General features: G+C 49.6%; 2 protein-coding genes across 2 annotated transcripts; one reads left to right on the top strand and one right to left on the bottom strand.

Moving 5' to 3' along the window:
- Positions 1 to 4,138: 4,138 nt before the first annotated feature.
- On the top strand, positions 4,139 to 13,674 carry VAT1 (vesicle amine transport 1). The gene is made up of 7 exons (XM_003213143.4): positions 4,139 to 4,171; positions 5,387 to 6,019; positions 6,492 to 6,699; positions 6,927 to 7,097; positions 7,181 to 7,270; positions 8,052 to 8,293; positions 9,492 to 13,674. Exons 1-7 carry the CDS (start codon positions 4,139 to 4,141, stop codon positions 9,591 to 9,593), a joined length of 1,479 nt encoding a protein of 492 aa, XP_003213191.2. The 3' UTR covers positions 9,594 to 13,674.
- LOC104914612 lies at positions 13,247 to 20,136 on the bottom strand. The gene is made up of 5 exons (XM_010724649.3): positions 19,786 to 20,136; positions 19,558 to 19,661; positions 15,742 to 18,642; positions 15,182 to 15,390; positions 13,247 to 14,725 (listed from the first exon to the last, which is right to left on the bottom strand). Exons 1-5 carry the CDS (start codon positions 19,961 to 19,963, stop codon positions 14,656 to 14,658), a joined length of 3,462 nt encoding a protein of 1,153 aa, XP_010722951.1. The 5' UTR covers positions 19,964 to 20,136; the 3' UTR covers positions 13,247 to 14,655.
- Between the last annotated feature and the right edge of the window lie 6 nt (positions 20,137 to 20,142).

Raw genomic sequence — 20,142 nt, 5'->3', positions numbered from 1 at the left:
CGACCTCGGGAACGGCTGCCCGCCCCTCGCCAGGCTGCCTCCGTCCGTTGATCCCCGGGATGCGGCGTGGGAAGAGGCTCTGGCGTTACGGGGAAGCTTACGTCAGGCTCCGTCACCTCTTTCTTCTGATCCAGACTCCTGCTGCTGCGCATCCCGTCCGTCTGCCTCCCTACCTCTCCCTCTAGCATTCAGCAACAATAAAAATGTGGGTTTTTTTTTCCTACCCATAAAATCTGACAGGCAAAGGGGGCCCAATCCATGCCAAGCTGGTGCTGGGCGTCGCAGATGTCAAAGATCGAACTGCCAAAGAGGTGAAGGTAGGGCATCACTTCGGGCCAGGTGGGTGAGGAACAAAAACGGCCAGCGGTTTGTCATGTCTCTTGCAGCAACAGTGTTCAGCTTCCCACCTGGGCCTTCTAGCTCTGGCACCGGTAAAGAACTGTGACTTTTTCCTACGCAGAATTTCAGCAAAAATGGGAGCACACGGCATTTTAGCTGGCTCTACACAAGTCTTAAAAATCATGTCCCTCTGATGCACACAGCCATGTTATGTGGGCAGAGAGGAAGCTTGTCATCTGCCCAAGAGCACTGGCTCCACAGCAGCAACCAGTTCTGCGTTCCATTTCTCCCTGGTTATGAACAATGCAAATTGCAAGCAGTGTTTTTAATTAGTAAACTGATGAAAAAGGAAAGGTTCCTTTCCTGCTGATACATGCCATCCTGCAGAAAGATTTACCATAAGAGCAAACCTTCATTTGTCAGAGACAAACCATCTGTCACAAAATATAGTAAAAATAGAGACAATGAAGACAAAGCAAGTCTGGGGAAGTGGAAATTAAAATGTTTTGGCAGGAAAAGCAGATTTATTAATGGACTGAGGCAGCAGTTTGTTTTTGAGGAAATTGCAGCCATTTCTCATATAAATATCAGCGCTGTGTGTAGGCATGAGCACAGCCCAGAGGCATGGAGTGAGGTACACTGCCACACCAGCACCCAGCGCTCATGAGCACTACTCTGCACTCTGCTGTTCCTCAGTAGGAATGTATCTCAGTAGGAATTCATCTTTTTGCTTCCAAGAGTTTACTGGGATACTGCATTGGATGAAGAAAAGCTTCCTCTGCATTGAATACTCGAGACTTTGCAACTCCCCACAACTGCATTTGCCTTCCCCTGCAGAGGGCGTGCAGCTGAGGGCACCTTTTGCTCAGAGCCACGTGGGGCAGCATCACTTCTGTCCCATTTGGTGCAACTGCACCTTTTGGCAAGCAACACTTGCAAAATATATAATAGGCATTTTTCAGAGTGGGCTACAGGGAGAGATGCGCTGTGACTGTCACCACTGCTGGGGAGGCAGCAGGTGGCTCCAGCACATTTGTTCCTGAAAATGCTCTTCCAGTGGCTGCATTCTGTCTTGCCAATACATGCTCTCCTTGTTTCACACCATGACACTTTCTGTATTTTGATGGTATGTGTTGTGACTTCATACACATCTTTTCTGTGCCATTCTGTGCCTGCAACATCTTATTTCCACTGTGGAATTTTTCCTGGTGAGGCTCTAACCCGGAGCAGAAAGAAGGGACTTTAATTTTTCATCAGCTCTATTTTTGAGTAGTTTTCTTGTTTTGTCTTGTTTTGTTTTGTTTTGCTTTGCTTTGCTTTGCTTTGCTTTTTGACTTGACAAAGATGTGAAAGAGCTTGAAACTTGCCAGGCAAAACTGCCGAATATCTCTCACTGTTAACAATCAGCAGCTAAACCAGTCAGTCCAGAATGGTGGTGTGTCATACAACAGTTTCTCCTGGAAGTTGAAGAGGTGGAGAAGCACAGAGTTTGAACACACAGAGCAAAAGACACAAATCAACAGCAATTAGAAAGGTTAAGAGAAAGGAGAAAAAATGCCAACCAAACTTCTTTCATGTGTCCAGTCTGTTTATATTCCTAACTAGAATAATGCTAATCTGAGTCACTGTTGGCATTAATGAAGTTTGCACCTCTGGGTGAGCAATTTAATTAATCTCAGCAAGCCAGAACTCATTACAGCAGTTCATAAATGCTATCAGATGAAAGCAGCATCCTTCAGCAACCTCAGGGATTAAAGCAAGAAGGCATTCAGTCAACAAGGCTTCTGCTGGAAAGACTGCAGTTGGAGCATGTGTTCTATAGTTGGAGGAGACGTAATGCCTCGATCACTGCTGCAAATTTCCCTGTATCGAGGGGGTGACCTGGGGCTCCCTTCACAATCCCATGGAAGTGAGCAGCCCTGCTCCCAGCACGCTGGCCAAATAGTGGTACTCTGGTGGGAGCACAGCATGTGGATGCCCTATGCCTGTAATTTTAATGCTGTAAATGTTGGTACTGATACAGCTGCAAGGTTGAAGTGTGGAAGGATCCCCATGCTGCTGGCTGTCTGCAGGTCCCACAGCAGAGGACACAGAGGGGTGTTACTCTGTGCACTCATGGGAAGGCACCTTGCATGGAGCTGGTGCTTCCTCAGCCTCTGCAGTGCGGGGAGCAGACACAGCTCGGTGCAGGAAGCGACACCACTGTGCTGTGAGCATCTCTCAGCCTGCTGTCACTCTGCAGATTGAAGTGATATTCACCCTGCCTTGGTTAGTGCTTGACAATTGCCTCCATTGACTCTGTGATCAAAACAGCAGCATGGGGGTGGTGGCTGCGAGTGGCAGGTTTGTCTAGGGGGTGGGAACAGATCTATTCCACCTGCTGTGCCGCTGTCACATCTCCATGTCCCTGGGATGAAGGTGTGAATGCAATCCAGCAGGCACAGCAACTGCCAACAAGAACAATGAGGCTGAGAGATCTCATCTGTGGCTGCTGCTTTGTGCATCCCAGTGCACAGCAGGCACCAGTGAAGGGAAGGCAGAACAGAGGCAGGAGGAGCGTCTGGTTGTCCCTACACACTCGGATAAATGCATAGTGTCAGCAGTTCCAGGATGGCAAAACATACAGCTCAGAAGATGTCACCTTGGGTTACAACATCCTATTGGGTCTGCTTGCAGCCTCCAGCTTCTTTCCAGACCAGGGGGTGTGGAGAAATATGGGGAGATGATATGCACTGGTCAGGACCCTGACAGAAACAGAAAAACTCTGCTCTAAGCTCTAGCCTATGGCTGGGCTTGGAGATTATTTCCATAGGGTCACCAGCATGCTCGCTCTGAGAGGAGTGATTTTGGACTCTTATCCTGGTGCCATCACTGTGGGGTTCCTAGTGGTTGCATTATCTCCTATGTGGTTCCTGCATCTGTGAGAGCAAAGGAGATGGATTTTTAGAGCCCTGTGTGAAAAGAAAGTGAGGTAGAGCAAAGAGGCATTCCCACCCTTCTCACCTGCTGCCAGGGGCGAGGGGAGGCAGAGGGAGGCTGTTGGAAAGTTCAGGGCGATGTGCCGGAATACTGAAATACTCACCATTTGGCAGGAATGTGAAGGGAACAGCTTCCTACATGCCCAGTGCCTGTCTCCAGCTGTAAACTGCAAATCAGTGCCATCCAGAAGCACCTACATTTGAAGAGCTTGCTGAAAAAAAAGAAAAAAAGAACAGAGTGGAGGAGAGAACACCAATTCCACCAGGAAAATTTGCTAATTCCAGCTAATGCATCCCTTCAGCAAACCACACAAGTATCCTATCCCATGGCAGCCAGTGCAATGCAGTGCTTGGACCACAACTCTGCAAGTGCAGAGCTTTACAGCCAGCTCCTGCAAGTCAGTGCCCAGAGCTCCCCCACTACATTTGCAGCTTACATTACACACAGTGGTAAGGCTACTGCAGCTGAACACAAAAACAACTGAGATTTGCAGGGAAAACGTGATTGAACCAATCTGATAAAAGAAAGATTTACTCAGAAGCACTGAAGAGACAAAGGCAGCAAAGCCCACACCAAGCAGATGTGCCCTTATGCAAAAATGTCTTTATCTGCTTTACAGCTGCACACAACTAGAGCAGTTTAGCAGAAGAGGAGCCTGTCTCCCAAACCCCACTGACTTCATCCAGCACTGAGTTTCTTGGAGGCTTCCCCTTATCTCATGCACTTCTATAGGTCTGTAAGAGCTTTCTCCTGGACAGTGTTTTTCATCCACTATGGGTGTCCTGACAACAGCAAAAATAAATTACTGGGAGGACATGCTATGAAAGCTTCCAAGAAGAACACAGCAAGAACAGTAAGAAGTAGGATTGTGCTTTGATCCCTTCTTCCTAACTTTGAGCACAAGAGATGCTCAGCCATTACAAAGTCACATCTGTGTTCCTCAGAGCTGAGAAATAGCAAACAAGAATGTAAATGTCCAAGCTGCTCTGAGGTCCTGGTGTGCAAACTTTTTCCTTGCTGTCACTGCAGCCATCCAAACATCTGTAAATATGGCATGCAGCAGAACCAGATGATTTGCAGCCTGCTCCAGACCTCTGATCGTTTTCCTGCCTTTGTGCTCTGCTTCCTGAGGAGCCCCATCCGGCTGCTCCCCAGCCACATCCATGCAGAACTGCTGCTGGCTTCTGTCAGCAGCTGCCTGAGGATGGCTGTTTACAAACTAAGCCCCTGGAACTGCTGGGGTTTGTTCATCTGCCATCAAGCCAAAACCTTACATCTAATGCTGTCAGCAGAGTCGGGAGCGCCCTGCCCAAAGCAGGCCTTGCGCCTGACTTTGCTTGGTTAGCAAATTCCAGATGGTGCTGGAGCAACACTGAAACTTCTAACGTGCGTGTTTCTGTCATCCTTGAGATGTTTCTGTCATCCTTGAGTTTTCCTCTTTTTGGGGTAGATGTTTCTCTTTGTCAGCAGCTGCTTGATTTGCAGGTTTGAACCTTTACCCTTGAGTTGCAGTGTGTTGTGAGCATAAGGATGTTCTCCCCTGACTATTGTGGAGAGGCTCTGACTGCACACAGCGCAAACCTGCACTGCAGCAGCAAGCTGGGGAGCCGGGCAAGGATCTGAACAGCATTTCACGGAGTTGGTTGCTGCCTGCTGATAAATGCTTCATAAGCAGGAGGAGGGGTCAGATAGATGGATCCATCCACGCATGCAGCCGCATTTATTTGTCTGCAGTTAGGGGACTGGAGGAGGACTCCTCCCTCTTGTCTGGAAGGCAGCCCGTGCCTCCTGCCCAACTCCTGCCCATTCCAGGGCTACGAGTAGAAAGCTGTTTACAGAACCATCCTGGAAGTGACCTCGGTTATTTATGATAAATTGTAGCAGTACTCATTGAGGCCACTACCCACCAAAGCAGCCATTCCATACGTGGCTCCAGAAAGTCGCACTTTGTTTGAAAGGAAATGTTTAGCAGAAAGGAAGGGAAAAATAAGGTCGATGCAGAGGAGGCAGGAAGGGAGCTGAGCTGCCTCCTTGACGACGCAATTAGGATTTAATCTCCGCACCGCAGCGGCTGTACGGGCGTGGCTGGGACTTTGCTATCGACCCCGTGCACCGCACCGGGGTTGCGGCAGCAGCAGCAGCAGCAGCAGCAAGGGGCGAGGGAAGTGCATCGGGGCTGCAATACCGGACTGCGAGAGGGCGGCTGGCACCGGGTCCGGCGCCGGGACCGCGGGGTACCACCGTCACCATCTCAGCCGCAGCCTCCGCCCCGCTCCCGGCCCACCTCCCCGGCCTCGCCCCGCTCTCTCGCCTTTCCCGCCACCGCCGCCGCCTCGCCCCTTCCTCGCACGTCGCCGTCGTTCGTCGTCGCCATCGTCCTCCGACGCCGGCCCCGGTTGCCGCAGCAACCCCTCCCGAGCAATCCCCAGTTAAGGCGACGAGCAGCGGGGAGGCCCCGGAGCATCGGGCGCTGGTGCTGACGGGTTTCGGTGGCTACGAGAAGGTGAAGGTGCAGACGCGGCGGGGCGGCAGCCCCGGGCCCGGGGAGCTCTCGGTGCGCGTCCGTGCGTGCGGCCTCAACTTCGCCGACGTGATGATGCGGCAGGGGCTGTACGACCGCTTGCCGTCTCTGCCTTTCTGCCCCGGGATGGAGTGCGCCGGTACCGTGAGCGCCGTGGGCGAGGAGGTCCGCGACCGCCAGGTGAGCGGTGCCCCGGTCCGGTTCGCACCCGGTGCCCGCTGCGCTGTGGCCGCCTCTCCCCAGTTCCGGCGATGGGCGCTCCGGGTCCACGGAAATGGGGTGGGAACTCCCGTTTCACGGCCCCGTCCCGTTCCGGTCCGCGGGCTCGAGGTGGGGCTGTGCTTGGCTCCATTCTTACTGCTTTCGGACCCAACCCTCCCCCTATCAAAATCCTGTTCAGGGCGGCGATAGCGTCCCTGCTGGTCTGTCCCTGTGGGGAAAAGGCTGGAGGAGATTCTTTGCATCTATAAAATGTTCTTATCACTTGGTAGGACAAAGGGCTGAAGCGTGACCATCTTGTTTCTGCTTGCCCGTGATTCCATCTGGGCTATGTGAATGGTCAAAGAAACGGCTGGTCCTGTTGTGCCAAGAGCAAAGAATTCTGTGCATCTTAAGTTCATTTCACACCTCCTTGTTGTCCATTGGGTTTTAGGTTGGTGATAAGGTGATGATCCTGGCCAGAACCGGGCTCTGGCAAGAAGTTGTGAATGTGCCCGCTGTGCAGACATTCCTGATGCCCGAGGGAATGAGCTTTGAGGAAGCAGCCGCTCTTCCTGTCAACTACATCACTGCCTACATGATCCTGTTTGACTTTGGCAACCTGAGACCCAACCAGAGTGTTCTCATCCACATGGCTGCAGGTAAGTTAATTCTTGCTGAGATTTCTTGTTTCAGTGTGCAGCTTCTTCATGGGGGCATGGGTAAGGCAGCATGGGGAGGTGCTGAACCAGCAAAACGTCACCTGCAAACCCAACTTCCCGGTAGCCTCGGTCAATTTTCCCCAGCATGTACTCAGCCTACCCCAGACAAAAGCTGTGTCCCAAACTCCCATGTTTGCTATTAACTCATTCTTCCTGCTGATTTCCAGGCGGTGTGGGAACTGCTGCCATCCAACTGTGCAAGACTGTAGAAAATGTCACCATTTTTGGCACTGCATCTGCCTCCAAGCATGATTCACTCAAGGAGAGTGGAGTTGCTCACCCCATTGACTACAGGACTATGGATTATGCAGAGGAGGTCCGGAAAATCTCTCCCAAAGGTACGGTGTTGTGGAAGACTTGTACAGTGACCCTGTTCTTCTTTCATGTGCAAGGACTTGTAGCTGCTCTCCATTCCCTCTAGGTGTTGACATCGTCATGGACCCGCTGGGCGGATCTGACACATCCAAAGCATTTCACCTGCTGAAGCCAATGGGTAAAGTCATCACTTATGGTGAGTGTGGGCGCCATGTCCCACCCCCAGCATAGGTGTGGACTGATGCAAGTGTATATTGTTCTGCGCCTGAGTATGTGGCCAGGAGGAAGCACTGTGATTGCTAGCTGCTGCTTGTGTTACAGTTCTGCAACTTTTGTGACGATTTTAGGATGCTTTGCCTGGATAAGGCACTGAGGGTACCTTGCCCCCAGGGCTGTGGTCGCAGGTTCCAGTGCTCTTCCTTCCCACAGTGAGATTTCTCCTCAAGCCCCAGTGCCAGAAACTGTAATGTCCCCATGGAGGAACCCTGGCACGGCTACTTTGTCCAGTCTGCCTTAATGCATAGCACTAATAGAGCCTTGCTTTTTTTCTAGAGGATGTGTGGGTGATGAGATTTGAGGTTGCTGAATACTTCTCTTTCCATTCTCCAGCTCTAAAACACTGCGATTTTGTCCCTGGAGACAAAGCCCTCACACAGCCTCCAGTGGGATTCCAGACACTTGCAACAGAGTGCTGCCTCTGTCCCAGCCATTGCAAGCAGTGTGTGGCTTCCCTGGCAAAGGTTGTCTGTAGGAGAGGGGGAGTGCTGCTGTCCCACCAGCCCTGCTGGTTGTGACTTGCACCTCCCCTCTTGCCTCTGCTAGAGCTTCAGCTCAGCTGCACCACTACTGTCTTCCTAAGAGAGGAGGAGTTCTATGTTTTTCCAATATATTCATGCTGATGCTCCAGCTCCTGTTGCATGGGGCGCTCACTGCCTCTCTGTGCTGACCCCAGCTCATCCAAGGCTTTGTCTTCTTAGGGGTATCAAACCTGATCACTGGGCAGAAGAAGAACCTCGTGGCCATGGCTAAAACTTGGTGGAACCAGTTCAGCATCAATGCCATACAGCTTCTACACCATAACAAGGCTGTGTGTGGGTACGATCTTGGAAACATGGATGAAGAATACAAACTTATCACAGATGTTCTACTCAAGCTGATTAACCTGTACAATCAAGGAAAGATCAAGCCCAAAATAGACTCTGTATGGTCCTTCGATCAGGTGAGTTTGAGCTAGCATATAGGCAGACAGAAAGCCCTACGAGATTTCTGCACACGGAGCTCTGTTTCAGAGTGAGCACCTTGTTCACAGTGGCTGAACAATTCTGAGAGCCATCTGTTCTTAAAGAGTTAGTGCACTTTTTTCTTTTAAGACACTGAAGTGGTTGGGCTCTTGTGCTCCAGTGCACAGAGCTGCACAATGCCAGACTACGTCCCTGTGGGATGGGGCAAGTGCTCAGCTGCACAGTGTGTACCTGTGGAGGGACTGGGCTGTGCATCAGGCTGGAGGTAGCAAAAAAAAATACCAAAACACCAAACAAAGTAGAACTTGTGGGTTGAGATAGAAACAATATAATACAGAAGAGGAAAATAATAATAGTGATGATCATGTAATAATGTATTTACGAAACAAGTGATGCACAAAACAGCTGCTTCCCACCTGCCAACTGATCCCCACCAGTCCCTGAGCGGGTCTCCTCCCCTTGACCAACTCCTCTCAGTTTTATGTTTTGTTTTGTTGTTGCTGTTGTTTTTGGCTGTTTTTGCATGATGACATATGGTTTGGAATATCCGTTTGGCAGTTGGGGTAAGCTGTCCTGGTTCTGTACCCTCCTGGCTCCTTGTGCTTCCCACAGTCCCTTGCTGCCTGGACAGTACAAGAAGCTGAAATGTCCTTGGGTCTGTACGGCACTGCTCTGCAACAACTAAACCATTGCTGTGTTATCAACGTGGTTTTTCTCCCAAAGCCAAAACATAGTATTATGCTATGCACTATGAGGAGAAAACAGCTGTCCCAGCTGAAACCAGGACAGTGGCCTCCATGACAGAAGGGGGCTGAGACAGCAAAGCAGAATGTTGGAAGAGAAGCTGCAGCTCTCCCAGCAGCTCTGCCATGCTCCATGTTGTCCAAGCAGAGTCAGTTTATTATATTATTACTTGCTGGGGTAGGAGTTATTGCACAGGAGGAAAAGACTTGAGAATCAGTTGGTATTAGTACCTGAGAACTGTTCAGATATAAATGCATAAGGGTTTAGGGTTAGGGTTCTGCAAATGCTAGCTCTGTCCAAAGTGCAGAGTTGTTACAGGGAAAGCTGCCTTCTGCATGCCCCTGGCTTTGGGTGGACCAAGGGGGCTGGGGGGGTTCTGGCTGCACTGTGGGGTGGCTGTAGGTAGTTTCACGAGATTCCCACTGTTCCCAGGTGGCAGATGCCATGAAACACATGCAAGAGAAGAAGAACGTTGGAAAGGTTATCCTGGTTCCTGAGGCACCCAAGGACGAATCCAAAAAGGCAGAGAACTAAGGAGGAGAGAGATGCGTGCAGATTGTGAATTCATGGTTTAACTTGCTGCTCTCTTTGGGGCCTGGAAATGGACAGATCAGTAGCTTGCATTATTACCAGTATAAGAACATTGTGGTTAAAGCTCAGATGAAGTTTGCATGCTCTTGCTGTGACTGACCCTCTGCAGATATGCCTTCTGCCCTAGCTCTGTTTTGAAGCCTGGTTATTCTGTACATTTTTCTATTCCCTTGCTTCCATACCGGAGTTCTCAACTAATGTTTTGTTTTGTTTTTTTCTGGCAGCATAGCTGCAGCTTTGAAGCAGTTGATGCTTAACAGCTGTATAGATTGTCACCATGAAGGTGTAAAATGCTCTACTGCCAGGCATCTCCACAGACACCCTGCCCGTGCTGGAATGCTTGCACTGTCACCATTGAGAAGCATGTTCAGCAGGAGAAGAGGCCAAGCTGAGAATGCTTCTTAATAGCCAGAGGAACAGCATGGCTACCTCAGTTTAGTTGCAGCCCTGGCTGCTCCTCTGTTCACACTAACCATGCTTTCTTCCCTCTGCTTTCACAGGCCTCTAACACCAGTGAGATAATAACAGATCATGTTGCCTTTGCCTTATAAATAACCATTCTGGCATTCTGAAGTCCATAGGGTATTGCATTTAATTTGTAGTCATTTCTCTATGTGGTGTACAAGGAACCTGGCAGGCTGTGCTGCTCTGTGAGCACAGAAGAAAAGTTTCAGTTGAGTAACTTGATGTTGTACAGTTATTGATTTCAAACTGTAAAGGGAGATCTAAACTGTGTCTGATTGTTAGAGAGCACAAGGATTGAACTTTGTCTCAGATGACCAGAACATTTGATGTTGGATCTATGCTTCATTAATGTTGGGCTTCGAGTTGATATTAAGACTAAGCTTCACCCTTGTCTTTGTATTTCCAAGAGCTGCAGTGTTGAATCAGACTTCAGCAAGATGGGACCAAATAAGCCTGTGTTTTTGCTTGCTTTGTGCTGTGTCCTGTGTGCTGAGGAGACATTGCAAAGCAGCCTGCAAGAACAATCCTGCCAGCCTGCTTTGTAGGGCTCTGGCTTCCATGTGTAACAAATCACCTGGTGGTACCTGTCATTGAATTATCAGCATAAGTGGCAAAATGTCCAGCTCTGCTGAGCCTCCTGGCCTGGGTATCTGGAACAGTTCCAGTCAGGCTGTCTGTTCCTTTCTAGTGAGCTCTCAGGCTAGGCTATCTCACCTCATGGTCAGTGCTTCACGGCAGTAGGGCTTCACACTTCTTCCCCTGGAGCTGCAATGTTGGGACTGCCAGCTCCCTTCCAGCACTGAGGCTTTAAGAAATGCCTAGGATGCTCTTCCTGGGCTAGAACTTAGTTTCTCTTCCTTTTCTATCTTCACTGTGTTTGGAAACAGAACTGTGCAGACACCCAAACCTAGTTCTGTGAGGACTTCTCCTTCTTGCTTCACCTGGTTTCCAGCTCTGGGTGACCACAGTGTGATGTGTGCTTGCTTTAGCAGTTTGAGGCTTTGTCATGGATTATAGATGCTGCAGTGCTTTAGGATCCGTCTGGGATTTTGAAAGGTAAACCTGAGGGCATCAAGGAGCACTGCCTGCTGTGGGTGAGGTCAGGCTGCAGAAACAAATGTTGGCTGCTTGGAGTCCTGTCTGTCCTGACTCCAAAGAGGGAAGGGGATGCATGGAGAAGTGCACCCATTGGTGAAGCCCTTCATCTGCTGGAGAACAAACTCTGTCAGGGGGCGGGGGGGGCAGTCCTAGGCAGATTAAGTGTATGAGTTCTTCCTCTCTGTTCCCAGACCAGTGCTGCAAGCATCGGTTCAGCTTGAATTTCAGGTGCTTAGTTCTGGTGCCTATTAAAATACATGGGCAGATACTCCAGAGGACTTACTCTGCCTAGCTTTAACACAGCCCCATTACCTATGGTCCTAGAGAAGGGCTGGAGTCCAGGCATAGGCACCTATTGTTCCATCTGTTGCACATGGAACACCACTACCACCAGTATGGCCACATGAAATTCAGAAGCACAACTTCTGACATATCTGAATCCAAAATCTTGCTGTTTCTCCTTTCAACCTGGCCCTATCTTACTAATTTAGATTAAATCTAACAGTGTCTAATGCAACTTTACCAAATCTGACAACAGAATGGCTGTCTAAGCTGCTGCAATGGAAAGTCTCCTTTGTGGAACCTGACTTTACCTTGGTGAAAGAGCAGCATGCTCAAATGACATACCATGCCACACATCTTCAGTTCTGCAGTTGTAAAAGGGAAACCTATGCAACTGTTTTACCGTAACATCCTTTCCTTGCTTTACTGTCAGTCAAGAGCATGCTCAGTGCCTTACTTGGATGGCCTTGGATTAGGCAGCACAGCAAGGTTTTCACTGTCCAGGCATAGAATGTAGAAGAGGAGTGGGAGTTCTGCAGTGTGCTGCAGGGCCCCTCTGCCTTGCTGCCTTATGATACACCACAGCGTAGCATCTTGGTGCCTTCTTTTGCATGTCTGTAAGGACTAGGAAGTCACCCTTCTCCATTCTGGCCTTTCAAAGTACTGCCAAAAAAGGTTATCATTCTTTCTCTAGTTTGTGAACACCGTTGTTGTAGCGTGAATATGAGTTTCTCTTTGCAAGTGTCACTGGCTGTGTGGCTCTCCTGGACATCTGCGCTCCTGCAGCCAAAAGAGCTGCCTTATAGCTGCCACTTTATTGCAGCTCTTTCTCCCAGGGTGAAAGTTTAGCTCAGAGCTGGTCCTCAAGTGAGGCTTTATCAGCTGCTCTGCCTTGGCTCCCTGGAAATTATCAGGCTCTCTGTGCTCTTAGGGGAGCTGCTCATGTATTTGCTACCCGCATGTACCTGAAAGCCTTATCAGGGTGTGAGTACTAATCATTGATATAGCCTTCTGTTAGAGCTGAGCACTGTTTTTATGTCCCTCAGTATCAATTATGTTTTCTACAGACAGGCCAGGGTTAATGCTCTGTTCTAGTTTTGTTTTAGTAGTCCTTATTTTTACTTTTTTAATGGATAAACATTTTGTGGATCAATAACCTATGTAAAACAATTTCAAGTGTCTTAATGAATTAAAGTTAACCAGCACGTTTGTACACTTAAGGACCAAAGCAAAACAAACAAAAGAATTATTCCATTCAGTGTTGCTTAATTTTTTAGGGCAAAGTCATACTATCAAGGAAATGGGAAATGCCTGTTCTTAAATTGTGTGTGCCATTACTGCAATCAGAAGTGCAATTCAGTGTTGATTTACATTGTCTGATCCAAAGGTTATGCTATGAGGAGAGATGGCCAGGTGAAAAGCATGAGTAATTCAAAGTAATCCCCCTGGCAGGGATGCCTTAGTGCTACTCCAGTGTCATTGCTATAGTTGCATTTCCAGACTGATAGACTTGGGCAAAATGCAACCCTTTGCTATAATCGAGCAACTTCCACCACCTCTGACTCTTCAGTTTCTCTCTTGTTCATTTGTGTTGCATGCCATGTGTAGGAGTAGGAAGGAAAGCAGCCTCAGTTTGCTAAAAGGAACATGACCCCCTAAGTACTTTGGGCTGGGGAGGAGTTTAGCTGTGTATTTTTTTTTCCTACCTGTATTAAACTAAAATTGAGTGATCAGAGACAAGAAAAAGGCAGTATGAGCCTCAGGCTTTAATCAGCAGAGAATGTTGGCCACTTGCAGCTGCTATCAAGCAAAGCGTGAAAGCACTATTGTTGCCAAATGAAGTCTCTTCTGTATGAAACCCTGGTGATGGCAAAGTGACTGGCAAGTAGTACATGAGCATGATGTGAAATGCATTAGACTGAGCCTCTTACAGCATATGGTCTGATCTGTACTGTCTGAGTTATGTTGATGTGCAAATATGTGATATGAGTGATGCTCACCCTACAGGCACTTGGAAAATCTTTGTTTAAAAAATGTATTCTGCTCTGTATAACCAAGTGAGACAGAAAGCAAGTGTGCCAATGCTGTTTACATGATTATAATGTGTAATGCTCCTCCATCTAATGTTTCCATATGCCTTATGTGTTTAAAATGTTAATTAAAGCATAACAAAACCCTCGGTGGTGTGCTGCTCAATATTCTGCCAGTCTCTGGGGCCCCTCTATTGCTTCAAAAGGCAGTCAGGGATTGGAGGTACTCGGTTTACAAATCCCAACAACTCTCCAAGGCTGAAAAGCTGCCTCTGCTCTCAAGGATAACTGTTAATCTCTGTCTCAAGCATTGCATCACTCTTACAGTAGCTTATTTTGGAGGGCAGTTACAGTGATTATTTTTGTTTGCAACGCGCTTAGTTGGTCTCTGCACTTTCATTTGTGTTAGGGTGTCCTTGTAGGCAGCTGAGATTGAAATGGGGTTCCAGAGTGACAGAGTGTGAGCAACCACTACAAAGAATGTGGAGATAAATCTTGTTTATTTGTGTTTCTGCTCCTGCAGCCTATCTATGCTTCATATTCTCAGGAGGCAGCTGTTCAGAGCTGAAACTCATTGCTGCTGTCTCCAATCAAGCATAAACTTTCCTGCTGTCCCCAGAGCAGGTGTTGGGGAGGGGCTGTAGTTCATGGCTGTCAGCTCAAGGACTGAAATGTCTACATAAACATCTGAAATTAATGATAGCTCAGCTCTGGCACAGGCTCTGGAGGTGGCTGATCTGGAGCCTGCCTGTAGCGGCCAAAGGGAACAGACTTCCAGAAATCTGGGGTTGAGCTACAAGCAAACTCCTGCACAGGCCTGGTTAAATGGCATTCTGTTGAAAATCATGACAGAGCTCAGCCTGAATCTGGTGGTGAAACAAGCTGTTACTTAACTGGCTGGTGAGAAGACGAGCAACTAGTAAGAGCTGGAGGCTTGGGGACGCTCAGCTCCAAGCTGGGAGATAGAGGGGCTGTTGTTGCTAACGTGTAGACTTCTGGCTGTCTCAGGACACAATTCACTCCTTGGGCAGGAACCTGCTTTTTTCCTGAGCTGTGCTGAGCTGTAGTTTTGTCAGCAGGGAAGGAAGGTGAAGTGAAGGCACTGGATGTGAATGCTCAGGCGCAGAGTCTCAGACAATGCCCAATTTCTTCAGGACAGTACAAACCTCACGGAGATACTGCGCATCTGGATAGCCGTTCCTGTAGGGCAGAGAGTGAAGCAATGTAAATCCCGATGATAGTGTTAAAAGCCATTGAGGGGGTAGCACCTTATTTTTGCCCTAACCCTTTAGCAGAGGGTGAGGGTGGAAGTCCTGCTCCCTGGGAGCTGCAAGAAGCTGTCAGCTGCTGCTGCCTAAAGTCATAGCTTGCACTCAGAGCTGACTGCACAGCTGGCACGGGAAAAGCCAGGAAAGTTCTAAGTGAAGAGGGATCAAAATACTTGGCCAGGGAGAGAGCTTACAGGTGTGGGTGAGTAAGGCTTTATCCCGCTTAAAATGCATCATGGCTGGTCTGCCACATTGTAGCTGCCCTGTGAAAGGAAGCTGTGGCAGTCTGCAGTAGCACGCATTCCAAGGTCTGTTCTGCTGAGACCAGTGTTTCTCTGTCTACAATTGCTATGAAAAACCTGAAGGTGTGTTACTAACTTGATCATACCTGGCTTTGCCTCCATACCAGGAGGTTTTGTGTGGGATAGGGCCCCATGTCACTCTTTCTTCTCCGTTGTTGGACTCGACTTGAAATGTCAGCCCTTGCTCAAATGCTTTCTTCAGCAGAATTGCTGTCTTCTGCCCTTCCCTGTTGTCAGGCAGGAATGCTAAAAAACATCCCCCTTTGTAAGGCTCTCCTGGATGAGGATGACCGACCTTAGAAAAGAAGAAAGCATATTAAACAATCACAACAGTCACCTGAGTACATAATCTCAGTTCTGGCTTCTGAAATGCTGTTTAGCTTGAAAACAGACTGCTGCGGTGCCCATGAGCTGCTAGATGCTTTGAACTAACAGTGGAGCTCACACACTCTTCAAAAGCAGCAAGCAGCTCCTAAGCCTTGTATGGAGTGCTATTCCACGGGGCAAAACCTCTGCTGCTTTGCATATGGGGCATGGAGCTGTATCTGCCCTCTTTCACCTGTCCTCCCATAGCCCCAGTAACACCCACAGAATCCACTGCCCAGCTTCCAGCAGGATAGGCAGTTCCTTTTGGTGGGATACCTACCCCTTGAATGCCATTGGGGATGGTGTAGGTAATTTGGAGAGTCAGGTCTCGGAAGTAGCCAGGCAAGCTCTGTGACAAAGAGGATATCTTGAAAGTCCCTGAGATCTTGGAGCCTGGGGCAACCAAGGAGGAACTGCAGCAAGCTGGCTGATTTGCAAAACATGACCTGCACAAGGCATGACCACAGGGGGTCTGGCATGTGACACATAACTCCTGGCAAGCATCACACTGGCTCAGAGGAGTCTTGCAGCTTTCCTGTTCAAGGCTGGTGTCTTTTGTTTGCAGTGATGGGAGGTTGGGCTCCTTCCAAATACTGTTCCTGCCTGAACTGTTACTTTCCTGAGACCTGGGCTCAGCTGCAGGTGACTGTTCAACTGCAGCCTGGGGTGAATCAGGAGCCGTATTCTTGTACAGCCAAGTGGGCACGGAGTGAGGAACATCATCAGCTGTGAGGACTGGTGACTGCAGCTGTCCCATGGCATCGTTGTGGCCTACTCTGCTCTTGTCTTTCACAAACTGGAACCTGTCTGGCAAAACCTGCTTTAGCCGTGCAATGTCAGGTTCCCCCAGCATCACTTTGGTCTTCAGCTGTTCCTTGGACTCCCTCGGAGCAGCAGCACTGAAGTTTTCCATTATGTTAGGGCTAAGAAGGCTGCTTCTTCCCTGCACAACCCCAGGATCTATGTGGTCATTGGCCTCCTCACATCCCAGTGCTTGTGGGAACCTCCAAAGACTGGGGGATCTGTTTTCATCAGCCTTCAGCTGCTGGAAAGCATTTAGAATCTCTGGGTGCACTGTTTTATTGCTAATGTCCAGGTGCTGCAGGTCCATCTGCAGGGACTCCAGGCTGTTGGGAAGGGCTGCATCCAGCATGGCGTCCTGGCTTCTGCTTGGCTGGACAGCACTTGTGTGCCCTGCACTTAAAGCTCTCCCTGGTCCTGGAGACATGGATGAAGACTTCAGGGCATGGAGCCTCCTGGAAGAGAACAGATGGAAGGCCTCGGTCACACCTGGCAGCATGTCTTTGGGACAGGCAAGATAGAGCTTATACTTGTCTTTGCTGAGCCCAACTTGGAGGGAACCCCCTTGCAAGAGGCTGCACAGTTCGCACAGGGCATCATCATCTGGCCCATCTACCGCGAGTTCTGAGTAGCTCATACTCTGACACACAAGGTCAGGACACTTCTGCACAAGATTTTCCACCTTCCATTTAGCTTGGAGAAGCTTGCTCCTGTCTGCTGCCTGCAGTGTGAGCACAGTGCAGTCCCCAGTGGAACGCTCTGAGATGTCCACAACTCTGCCCCTGCACAATTCATCAATAGCAGAGCGACAGGCATACTTCAGATAAGACCACTGCAGAGAGTCCAGGCTCATTTCTTCACTCACCCTATTGTCTCCACTGGCTGCCCTGCCAGTGCCTTGGGGCTTGTTGCTTTCCTTTGACTTTGGGAGGGAAAAGCTGTTGGAGCGTCGCAGCATAGACCTGGATTCAGAGGGTTTGGAGTCTAAAAAGGTCCTTGTTGTGTCAAAGAGACTTAGAGACTGAAAGATACTAGACATGCCAGCAAGAGAATGGTGTTTGCTGGGATCTGAGTCTGTCGAGTTCCCAGGATTCTTCAAAGTGCCATTTTCTTTGCTTCCAAAAGGAGGCAGACTCTTTTGTCTTGTAAGCCTAGCCCCTCCTTTCACATGGCCCCATTCTTTGGGGTCCTGCTGAGACTCTGCTGCTGACTTTGAAATGACATCCACTGTAGAGATATGAGGCTGGCATGGCTGTGCCAGTGTTGTTGGGTCACTGGGACCCAGAGCATGTGTCTCTGAGAAATGCTTTCCAGAAAGCTGTGCCTGCCCCATCTGAGGAGAGTCCTGATTTTCCAAAAGGCACTGAGACCTGCTAATTTTTGGAGCACTGAAGTTGGCAGCCAACTTGTGCTCAGCTTTCAGCTCTGGCTTGCCCGGGCTCAGCTTTAGAGGCAAGGTGTCCACAGGAACTTTGGGCTTGTCCAGTGTAGTCTCTGTAGTGTAAGAAGTTGCTGACTGTGAGGGTGGGGAGCTACTGAACATGCCAGCCATCTGTGAGGCACCACTTCTGGTGCTGAAATGTTGAACATACTGCTTGGCCTGGGAGACATCAACAAGGTTTCCAATAAGGTCAAGCTGTTTCCCATCTTCATGGCAGAGCAACTGGGGATACAGCTCCTGCAGCTCCTGTGTCAGAGCCCTGAGTTCCTGGTTGTTCAGTCCTCCCTTGGAGAGCTTCTCTTTACGCAAGCTCAATTCCAGCTGCCGGTAGAGGTGCTGTAGCGCCAGGCGGGACTGTTGCAAAGTGTTCATGTCCCCAGATGTACCTGGAGATGGTTGGAGGTACAGTATGGTTATGTCATTGCTGCTAATGTCCACCACATCTACATGATGCTGGCAAAGTATACCTTGGTACTCAGAAGCACAGAACCTTTGTATGTACAAGTAAATGTCTGAGTCCATGACCAGGGAAAAGTCCTCCAGCTGTTCCACAGCTTCCCCATCCACTGGGCTTCGAGCTGATGGGCCATCAGCTACCTTATCACACACCTGGTCCCAGTGTGGCAGCTTTACTGCCTTTGATGCTGATGCAGCAGAGTCAGGCTCTTGCTGGTAATCATACATTCTGGTGTTTTTGGCCGAATGGCTGGATTCTGAAGGCAGGCTCTCTCCAATGGGTTGGCTTTTGAGGTTCAGGCTGGCCAGCAGGTCTCTGCTGAAGGCCTGCAGCTCAGTAAATGTTCCCTTGACTCTGCAAAGTGTGCTCCTGTAGTCAAAGTCGAACTGCACACTGCTGTAGCCCTTCTGCAAGTTCTTCAAGAGCGTTTCACCAGCAGGAAGCTTACCATAGTCAACCACCATGAAAACACGTACAAAGATCTGCAAATAGAGACCAAAGGAGTGAGAAAGCATGGACCAAAAATAAGGCCCCTCCAAGGCTTCATTCCACAGGGTGGAAGTGAATACACATGACTCTTACCACAGCCCCCTGGGATATTATGACAGAAGAGTAACCACAATGCTCAATGGCAAGTAACACAGGCAGGACTGAAAGATCCAGCCAGCCTAAGAACTTACTTTTTGACCCTATATCCATAGTCAAAGGCTTTGTGTAAACAAGGAACGCAAAGGGCAAACTGCACAGATGCAGACCCACTTCTACAAGCTGGGAGCTCTGCAAACGGCCCAAACCCACTCTCTTTTCTGCAGTTACCCTCTTGTTCTCTCAGTGCTCCTTCTGGCAACAAAGATTTGTGGCAAGGTCTCTAGTACCCGGTCAACTGCCATGCCCTCATTTTCAGTGCTCGGATGTGAAGATAAGACACATGGAAGAAGATATATGAAATCTCCTGTGCCTCCTAGACACCAGCACGTCTATCTCCTAAGTTCTCCTGGAAGAGAGAAAGCAAAAATACACTGCGCATGTCCAACTAATGACATAGCATCCAGCTAATGGTAGAGCCAAGGCATTAGAAGAATCATCTCTGTGTGACCAGATGGAAAGGGGACAAGCACCCCTCCCTTGAGTCTGATTATTCTTCCTTGCTTTGACAGGCATAAATACCAAATGACTGACTGCAAAGTCTGCTTCGCTGTTGCTGTATTATTAGTATGTGAAAAAAATATATGTATTCTCATTTGAATATGAATAAAAATGAAATCTAATTAAAATTAAAAGGAGGAGCAAGCTCTCCTTCCTGAACATGTCAGCCAAGAACAAAGCCTGTCTGGGAGCCAGCTGAGGCTGTCGCGGTGACGTGCATCGCCTGTGTGGGCAGTTCTGCCCTGCTCTACCTCGTCAGGGCTCAGCTTCACTACATGCTCCTTCACCTCCAGGGGGTATTTCTTCCCTCCGATGCACAGCACGTGGTTCTTCACCTTCAGGATACGCTGGGCCACTGTGTGGGGAAAAACAATAGGCACCAGCATGGCCCCGGCAGGCCGAGAAGCAGCACTCCCACGCGATCGGGGCAGGGGATAACGGGGTGATACTCGGGCAGCGCCCCGGGGCCCAGTCATTACCTGCCAGTGCCTCAAATGTGATGAGGGCGTAGGCTGGGGACCCAGGCAGCACCCGCACATCGCTGATCTCCCCGCCACCGTTGCGGGAACGCAGGAAGTGGATAGTCAGCTTGTCGGCCACCCTGTCGGGGGGCAGGTCGCTGGGGATGCCCCACACCTGCACCGTGCAGCCGGCCATGCCTGCGGGGACGGGGCGGCAAATGGGCCGAGGCGACAAGGCCCTAGAGCGGCCTACCCGCGGGCCCGGGCCTGCTCGGATCTCACCGCTCTCAGCGGGCCCGGCCGGCCCACACCAGGCCCGTTTCCACGCCGCTTCTAAGACCCCGTTCTGCCCGCCCCCGGCCCCAGCGCTGCGGC

The sequence above is a fragment of the Meleagris gallopavo genome, chromosome 29 (genome assembly GCF_000146605.3).
Source record: "Meleagris gallopavo isolate NT-WF06-2002-E0010 breed Aviagen turkey brand Nicholas breeding stock chromosome 29, Turkey_5.1, whole genome shotgun sequence".
Classification (NCBI taxonomy): Eukaryota; Metazoa; Chordata; class Aves; order Galliformes; family Phasianidae; genus Meleagris; species Meleagris gallopavo.
Note: the sequence above shows the minus strand (reverse complement) of the source record. Positions and strands in the feature narration are given on the sequence as shown.